We start from the raw sequence: 9,969 nt of genomic DNA, 5'->3' as shown, positions 1-9,969 counted from the left end.
AGAGAAATGCAAATTAAAACAACTCTGAGGTACCACCTCACACCTATTAGAGTGGCTAATATGACAAAAAAAGGAAAATGATGGATATTGGGGGGGATGAGAAAACTGGGACATTAGTGCAGTGTTGGTGGAGTTGTGAACTGATCCAACCATTCTGGAGAACAATTTGGAACTATGCCCAAAGGGCTGTAAAACTATATTAAAAAGCTATAAAAACCCTTTGATCCAGCAATGCTACTGCTAGATCTATATCCCAAGACATCCAAAAAAAGGGAAAAGGATCTATTTGTACAAGAATATTTATAGCAGTTCTTTTTGTGGTGGCTAAGAATAAGAAATCAAACGGATGCCCATCAATTGGGGAATGGCTAAACAAGCTGTGGTATATGATTGTAATGGAATATTCTTGTGCTGTAAGAAATGACAAGCAGGATGATTTCAGAAAAACCTGGAAAGACTTACAAGTACTGATGCATAGTGAAGTGAACAGAACGAAGAGAACATTGTACATAGTAACAGCAATATTGTTCTATGAAGAACTGTGAATGACTTAGCTATTCTCAGCAATATAATGATCCAAGACAATCCCAACGCACTAAGGATGAAGCATACTAACCACCTCCAGAGAAAGAACTGATACTGATTGAATACAGGCTCAAGCATGCTATTTTTCACTTTCTTTCTTTCATTTTTTTTATTTGAGTATTCTTATACAAAATGACTAATATGGAAATGTTATATATAATTGCACATATATAACCTATGTCTGATTGTTTACTGTCTCGGAGGAGGAGGGAAGGGAGAGAGGAAGGGATAGAATTTAAAACTCAAAGCTTTAAATAAAAATGTAAAAAAAATTTTTTTTTAAAGATTTGCAAAGCGCTTTACATATATTACCTCATTTGATCCTCACAACAACCCTGTGAAGTATTCTTATCTTCATTTTACAAATGAGGAAGCTGAGGGCTAGTGAGGTAAGTGTCTGAAGTAGGATCCATACTCAGATCTTCCTTACTCCAAATCCCAGTATTCAGCCCAGGCCTACATAGCTTGGGACCTGGAGGAAACCTCTACGTTTTCTCTCAGGCTGCCTGAAATCCTTTGTCAGGAAGCAGGTTGTGCAGGCCTGCTTTGACCACTTTGTTACCTACCTGCCTAGATGAGGAGACCAAGGTATAGGAAGGTTAGATTTAGATTTAGAGCTGGAAGAGGAAATTGAGGTCCATGGAAATTAAGTGATTTGCACAAGGTCACACAGGTAGCTGAAGAAAATGAAATCTAGAAAAGGGAAGTCATTTCCTGGGCTTGTATTAACAAGTGGCAGGGGTTAGAATGAGACTCTCCTCATTTTTAATCCAATCATCATTTCCATTAAAATACACTGTACTTTATAGGTTTCCATTTTCTTCCTAAGCTTTTCCTGAAAAATATTCTGATGTAGTAGCTAGAGAGCTGACCTCAGAGTCAGAAAGACCTTGTTTCAAAAAATGTTTTTCCTATTAATATTTTCTGGTAGTTGGGCTCTTTACCAGTGTTAGACTTGCCCCTGGGGAACAACTGAACATTTGCCCAGTGGCCTGTTGAGTAACTTGAGCTTTTTCAAGTACTTTGACAGTGAGGGTAATGGAGCAGGAAATTCTGCCTAGCAACTTGGCAACATGAGAATATGGCTTGTCTCTTTTGTGGAAGTGGTCTGATCTACCAGAGTTCCAAGAGGACATGACTTCTGACTTGTTGGAAAGATACAGTAGGCTGAGGCATAGAACCAGTACATCCAATCTAAATAACCTTACCCTTTCTCTAACCACAATCAGGTTAGAATCACACTGAATTCCTCTAATAGGTAAATCTGGGCCATTTTAAATAAAATTCTTGTTAACTTTTTTTTTAGTGTCAATTGAAATTGACATTGAAGCTCTTGTGGAATTTCTACTTTATGTAAAACAAAAGAGTTATTGGACTTTCGGTATACGTAGGATTAAACTGGATTAACCCTAAGACAGATACAGTATTGGGATCATGGGAGCCTGGATTTAAAACTGGAAGAGACCATAGAGTTTGTCTTCCGAATTTTTCAAATGAGGAAACCAAAGCCTGGAAAGTTTAAACAACTTACCCAAAGTCACACAGTCATAAGGAACAGCAAAGATGTGAACCCAAGTATACTAGTACCAAATTCATTCCTCTTTCTACTATGCCATATAATAATTACAAAGTGAGATAGTCAGCATTAGCTGTGAACATCACTCAAAACATTTCTGACAGAGGTGTTAAGATACTATCTCCAAAAGTGTTATGTTTAGACTCTTCATGCTCTACAGACTGAATTCTAAAATCTGGCAAGGTATTTATCTCCCCTCTCTTCTTCCCCTTGCATAAAATCAACTTTAACTATCACCTAAAGGGAAATAACTGACAATTCTCCTGACAATTTGACAAAACCGACCTCTCCCTTAAACTTTAACATCTTATCTCCAAGCAGCCTACTGGACTTTACTGTCGAAGTGTCCCTCCATGACCTCAAGATTGAGGTACTTAGGGGCAGCTGGGTGGTACAGTGGATTAAGCACCAGCCCTTGAAATCAGGAGGACCTAAGTTCAAATGTGACCTCAGCAAGTCACTTGACCCCGATTGCCTAAAAACAAAAAAAAAGATTGAGGTACCTAAAATGAAAATTATGTTCCCCTTAATTGGTTTCCCGTCTTGATCTCCCAGCTTCTGTCAATGGTATGTATGTTAGTAGAGACTTAGTAATAGATAGAATAAGGTCTTGGAGTCAGGAAGTTCTGAGTTCAAGTTCTGCCTCTAATCAAATGAGATAATATTTATAAAGAACTTTACACAGCACTTAGCAACATAGTAGCCACTTAATAAAAGCTTATTCTCTTCTCCCCACTCTGACACAAAAGCTGGACATCAGTGTTAACACTAAAGTTATCCATTCAACATCCCTCGTTCTCAACATGACTTGTCCACCTCCTTTCCAATCGTAAATTTCCTTGGTGATTTTTATGCCACTCTTCTCACATAAGTAATAATTGGAAATAAGCTGAAAACTACTTTTTCCTACCATATATCTCATCATGGCCCTTTAGATCATTCACAACTTCAGTTTTTTGAGAGATTGTAGAATTCTAATGTTCTCAACAGCATAACATCATTGGTGAAAATCTGTTTGGGAGGGTCCTTGAGTGGCAGGACTTCCACTTTATTAGCCAGAAAATCTAATGTGGTAGTAAATTGCCTTAATCTGAAGTTTCAGTGTGTCACCTTGTGTGAATAAAGAAAGATATTACTGCAGTGCAGTGAGCAGTATTGGAAACCAAACCGGAACTACAGCAAAATGAAGCCCATTCCATTTTTAAATTGGTTCAACTCAAATTCTTATTTTAATCATTTCAATTGAAGTAGTAGAGAAGTTGTATGTATTTTGATGATTAGATGATTTTTCTATGAAGCATATTTTAAAATTTCCAAGATACGTAAAACAAAGCATCTTTTCAAATATTACATGATTTGACCACTGTGTGTATTCCTTATACCAGTTCAAGTTATGACCACTCAGTACTTCTTTAATGAGTAACTATAGCAAAAAAAAAAAAAAAATCACCCTATAATATAATAAGCCTTCTGGTTATTAGCCTTTTCAAACTTAACTAGGCTATTTTTTAGATCACACTCACCAAGCCCATACACTGAGCCTTTTAAACTTCAAAGGACCTCACATGCATTAGACTGGCAAAGTTGACAAAAAAAGGAAATAGTCTAACCATTCTGGAAAACTATTTGGAAGTTTGCCCCTCAAATCACTAAACTATGCATATACTTTCATCCAGCAATGTCATTACTCATTCTTTATTCCAAAGAGATCAAAGAAAGGGGCAAAGGACCTATATGTACAAAAATATTTTTGGCAGCTCTTTTTGTAGTGGGAAAGAACCAGAAACTCAGGGGGTGCCCATCAGTTGGGGGATGGTCAAAGAACATGTGGTCTATGAATGTAGTGGAATATTAATTCTGCTATAAGAAATGATGAAAAGGATGGTTTCAGAGAAACCTGGGAAGACTCAAATGAACTGATGTAGAACAAATTTGGAAGATAACAACCCTGTAAAATGATATTGAAAAACTTAAGAATTCTGATCAGTTGCAGTGACCCATCACAATACCAGATGACCACTGATAAAGCATGCCGCTCCCCTCCTGACAAAGACATGGACTCATGGTGCAGAATGAGATAGAAATTTTTGAACTTGGCTATGTGGAAATTTGTTTTGCTTGATTGTTCATATTTGTTAGAAGGGTTTGTTGCCCTTTCTTTTCTTTTCCCCTAAGGAGGAGGTGGAAGAGAAAGTAAATACTTGCTCATTCAAAAAATATGAAAGATTTGTTAAACTTTTAAAGATGTCTTAGAGCTTGTAAGCATGCTTTTTACAAACCTAGGTTCACCTCCATACCAGCTATTGCTATAGGATTTAGGAGAGGTGTTTTGTTGTTGTTGGGTCCTTTCAATCATGTCTGACTCCTTGTGACCCCATTTTAGGGTTTTCTTGGCAAAGATGCTAGAGTGGTTTTGCCATTCCCTTCTCCAGCTCATTTTACAGATGAGGAAACTGAGGCAAACAGGGTTAAGTGACTTGCCCAGGGTCACACAGCTAGTAAGTATCTGAAGTTGGATTTGAACTCATGAGGATGAGTCTTCTTGATTCTAAGCCCAGTGCTCTATCCACTCTGCTACCTAGCTGCCCTTAGGAGAGATAGCCAGAATTTCTGGATTTTTTGGATTGGACCTGTGATTTCATTGGAATAAGGAAATTCTAGTGAGTAGACTCCGTTTATCAATGCAGGTCAGCAACTACTCTATAAGGTATTTTAGGCTTACAGAGATGCTCAAGGCATTGAGAGGCTTGCCTAACGTCACAGCATAGCCAACTTGAACCCAAGTTGTCTTGACTCCCAGACTACATTTCTCTCTACAGGGCCACACTAGCATTACTTACAAAGTTGTTTGGTGGGTTTTTTTTGTGGTTTTTTTTTTTTTTTTAGTAGTTGGAACCTAGACTAATGGTTGGAACCTGGAGTTCCTTTATTCAGTACGATCCTCAAAGACTCGAGTTATCAAACGCTACTCTGTCATCTGTCTGGTAGTGGTTCCTTAGTTGGTAAATATTTTCAGTAGTTTTGCCCACTACAATTAATTTTACTTTATTGGGAGAGGGATTGGGCTTCTATAAATGTGAGGATTATCTTGCCTGAACAGAGCCTTAACCATGGAATTTTCCATTTTTTTATCCATCGTATTTGAAATCTGCAAGAACCCTTGTCTTTTATTAGTTTTCATTGAATAAATCCACTGTTCAGTATCGTTAACAGAAGACTCAGAGCATGACTAGCGGAGTGGATTGGGTGGGGTAAGAGTCTCCCCTTTTGCCCTGGATTAAATCGAGGCTTCTTGATCTAAGGCTGAGTGAGGAGATTTCCTCCTACTTGCTGAAGAAGTAGCTAACCCACAGCAGACACTTTCGGAGAACACTGCTATTTGCAACATGCTTGCAGACATATGCAGGTGACATTGCATATGTGCCTAGCATCCCTGGAAGCATGTGTACAGATGCTCTCTGCCTCTGTTTCTTTTTGCTATTTTAAAATCCCTGGAACCAACACCTACTTGGTCTTACAGCCACTCTCACTTTATTTTTAAAGGAAAAAAGAAAAAGACAGACTGAAATAGAAGGCAAGAGGCAGCAGCTTGAGGAACAGATCCTTCAGCTGCAGCATTCCAAGGTAAGAGGCTGATGCCAGGAAGCAAAAGCTGGCGAAATCTATTCATTATTAGACATGCAGATCACACATTCAAAAAGCCAGGATGAGCCTGCACTGACATGAAGGGGATTTCAGGGACAAAGCTGCGTTGAGTTAATTATAAAATCACCACTTGGCTTTTTCTTGGGTGTTTCTCAAATGTAGTGAGTGCATTGTTAGAGGAACATTTGGGTTTCAGCAAGGATGAAGAGATGACACTGTGCATGTGGATAGGGCGGGGAGGATTTCTAATTTGGCTTTATGCATGCAAAGTACAATTGTTAAACAGAGGTATTAGATAGGCATACTACATATGGAGAGCATATAGTTCCAATGAGACACCATCCATATGTTTATACTTTCAATGAATGTGTCTGTGTGGGTTTGTTGAAATATGCCTACAAATACATCTAGCATAATAACGTTTTGTTTTAAAGAGGCACTTTGAATAAATAACTTCTTGATCTCATAAAGGGAAAGTTACAGAATACAGAAGATTACTTCTGGTCATTTCATGTTAATGCCTTTTATCTGTTTCTCAATTGAGTGTGATCATTTTATATGATAAAATGTAGCTTAACAGAGGCTGGATTGGTGGTGTGTTACAGATTTCACTGGTACCCAAAATACATTTTTCTCTCTCTTGCATCATTCAGTCAAAAAAAGGGGGTGAGGGTGGGGAAAGGCAGAACGCATTTTTCTAACATAATACATTTGAGCACTGTAATTGATTACAGCCTAGGCTAAAGCTCTGCCACTGTCCCCTAGAACCTACTGGTGACAGAATGTTGCCTCCTGCATTATCAGAGAATAAAGCAACTGCATTCCTATGGAGCAGCATGAGTTGCCATTTCACTGAGACTGCAATTGGTTCTTTAGCGAATGTTTCTACTATTCGCCCCAAGTTATTGCCATGTCAGATGTGCAAAATGGCATCATCTGTAATGGACCATGTCTTATTTATCTATTTCCCACAGCACCCCCGGAACACTGTATTGTAAATAGGAGACAATTAATAAAAAAAATTTGTGTTAAATTTTGTTGAATAAGTATTTTTGGATGTGATAATGACAGGGGAGTTAGTATTGATTTGTAGAATATTTCTCTATGTGGGTACATTTAACAGGGTTTTGCCTCTTTTCCTCTCTTTTTTATCTGCCCCCTAAAAAGAAGGTTGTGTTTAATTTGGGAATTTTGACAAGCTAATTACTGAGTTGAGAAATTCTATGTAAATATTTCTGTCTAGCGTGGTTATTCACTCCTGTGCATTATTAAAAACTGAGCCAGAGATTTTTTTTAAAAAAATGCACAAAGAAGATATGATAAAAGGAGAATAACATATGGCAGTCCAGGGGATAGAACACCAGGCCTGGAGTCAGGAAGACTCCTATTTGTGAGTTCAAATCCAGTCTCAGACACTTACTAGCTGCATGACCCTGGGCAAATCACTTCACCCTGTTTGCCTCAGTTTCCTCATCTGTAAAATGAGCTGGAGAAGGAAATGGTAAACCTCTCTAGTATCTTTGCCAAGAAAACCCCAAAAGGGGTCATGAAGAATCACACAATTGAAAACAACTCAAGAACAATTCTCTTTCAGCAAGTCATCCTTTTACAAAACCTTTCTTTTGAGAAAGTTACCGTGCTTTAGAATTACAGAATTACTCAGAGGTTCAATGTCTACTCTATAACATCAGAAAAGTGACCATCCAACTAAATTTTAGTGAAGGGTAACCTGCTACCTCCCAAATCAGCTCCTTTTACTTTTGGACAGCTGAAATTGTTAGGAAGTTTTTTCTTATTTTCAGCCAAAATTTGCCTCTTATCAACTTTCACTTATGGCTTCCATTTTCCATATAAAAACAGAGATTGTGTCTGTCCCTCTCCGTCGAGTATTCTCTAGGCTAAATATCCTAGTTTTATATCCCATCCTCTGAGCTCATTGGATGGTCTCAACATCCTTTCTAATTATTCCAAATGCAATCTGAATGGAGTGGCAGTATCCCTTTCCTTACTCTGGACACTATTAATATAGCCTAAAATTTCAGGAGTTTCTTTGACTTCCATTCTCAGGTATTTTTTACATGTGCTCCTTTACATGTACAACATGCTAACATGGTTAGCCCTTGGACACTCCACTCTAAATCTACCTGCAATGTGATAACAGTCCATTAATCACTGTGGTTAAGATTCAGCCATTCAACTCAAGTCTGCCTACTGTATTAACATAAAGCTCTTGTTGCTTCATCATATCCATAAGGATATAAGGAAAGACCTTGTCAAATATTTTGATAAAAATTAGATGTGCTATTTCTATACCATTCCTTCAATTTACCAGGCTTGTACCTGTCCAAAAAAATAAGTGAGGTTAATGGACCATGACCTATTCTTGAAGAGCTGATCATCAAACTGTGCTTTAAAAATAAGGTCTAAAATGTTGCCAGGAATTTCATTCAAGCTCACAAGTATTGGCGGCAGCATAAAAAAATAGATAGAAAGCTAACTTTGGAATCTAGAAGACCTGGGCTTCAGACATATCCTGGCTGAGTGACTCTAGCCAAATCATTATCCCTTCAGTGCTCTAGCAATTCTTCAAGATTGTAGGTGCACACTTGCATTGATAGAAGGAATTTTCTCCCACAGAAATACCCTCTACTAATGAAATCATGGGGCAGCTTGGTGGTGTAGTGGATAGAGTGCCAGGCCTGGAGTCAGAAGATTCCTCTTTGTGAGTTCGAATCCAGACTCAGATACTTAATAGGTGTGTGACCCTGACCACTCAGCCCTGTTTGCCTCAATTTCCTCATCTGTAAAATGACCTGGAGAAGGAAATGGCAAACCACTCCAGTATCTTTGCCAAGAAAACCCCAAAAGAGTTGGATGTGACTGAAAAATGACTCAACAACAATGAAATCACAGTTCCGTTCTCCTATCCCTACCCCTTTCAAACCCATAGTTTTAAGAATCTATTTTCTTGTTTTGAAAATCAAGATATTTACCTATATTGTGTGCAATGTATGCACAACTCCCATTCTCCAGAATTTTAAAAAATATAACAAAGAATGGAATCACTTGTATCTTCCCAAGATTCCTGAGCAGCAAAAGCATGACTAAGAACACTACTCTCTTCTTAAAGAAAGCCTAAACACACTTAGCAAGGGCAAGTGAGCTGACCAACATCACATAGCTTGCTAGTCAGAGCCCAGTCTTAAACTTTGGTCCACATCTTTTGCTTTTGTTTCCCTATAAGAGAACAAAAATATAAGAAACACAGAAATTCAAGACCTTTACTTGAAAAAAATGCAAATGTCTTTTTTTTTTCCTTTCTATGCTGAGAAAGAATGAGAGGAGTACGATTAGTTTCTAGACACAGAGATACCATGGTATCTCTGGTATTCTTGGTTTGTTTGGAGAATTGGATTGAACATAAGAAAAGTGTACTTTGCAAACTTTTTTATTGTTATTTAGTTTGTTTCTAGAACTCCTGACAATATCAAGCATTTTGTTGGTCCTTTAAGCAATAGTGGCACATCATTTCATTGTCTTCATGGAACAGTCCACACATGGTAGCTCTTTTCTTTTCCCATCTTGAGTTGTAAGAATAATCTAAACTATTTCCTACCAAAAGTTACATCTTCTCTACCCTTATTGAAGTTCAGCTGGACTTTTCTGCTACTTCATATAGTTTTTCATGCCCTTTTCCCCTAATGGTTTGATATTTTGCTACTTGGAAGAACTTAGTATCATCTACTTACTCAGAGAGAATGCTTTGAGTCCTTATTCCAGTTGAACTATCCAAAATATTTTAAATAAGACTGGTCTTAGCAGAGAAGAGGGAATTCCATTATTATTAGTGAACTCCAAAAAAAATGGAGATAGAAAGAAGGTCCACTCCTTTCAGTCTGTCAATCAAGAAACACTTATTAAGCACCTACTATGTACCAGGATTGTAGTAAGCAAGGGGGATACAAAAAGGCAGAAGACAGTCCCTACCCTCAAGGCAGGACGGCTAGGTCATGCAGTAGATAGAATGCCAAGCCTCGAGTCAAGGAGACTCATCTTCCTGAGTTCAAATCAGACACTAGCTGTGTAACCCTGGGCAAGTCACTCAACCCTGTTTGCCTAAGTTTCCTCATCTATAAAATGAGCTGGAGAAGGAATGGCAAATG

At 38.0% G+C, this 9,969-nt stretch overlaps 1 protein-coding gene across 4 annotated transcripts in view; it reads left to right on the top strand.

Annotated features, from left to right (window-relative positions):
* Positions 1-9,969, top strand: part of LOC114026076 (paralemmin-2-like) — a 508,213-nt gene that overhangs the window by 105,825 nt on the left and 392,419 nt on the right. For all 4 annotated transcript variants that reach the window (XM_027839691.1, XM_027839690.1, XM_027839692.1 and 1 more), the window contains one exon: positions 5,705-5,785. In XM_027839691.1, the coding sequence (XP_027695492.1) occupies positions 5,705-5,785 (81 nt within the window). The remainder of the gene's footprint in view (positions 1-5,704; positions 5,786-9,969) is intronic.

The sequence above is a fragment of the Vombatus ursinus genome, unplaced genomic scaffold (genome assembly GCF_900497805.2).
Source record: "Vombatus ursinus unplaced genomic scaffold, bare-nosed wombat genome assembly UNPS02014832.1, whole genome shotgun sequence".
Lineage (NCBI taxonomy): Eukaryota > Metazoa > Chordata > Mammalia > Diprotodontia > Vombatidae > Vombatus > Vombatus ursinus.
The sequence above is the reverse complement of the archived record's forward strand: the minus strand, read 5'-3'. Positions and strand labels throughout refer to the sequence as shown.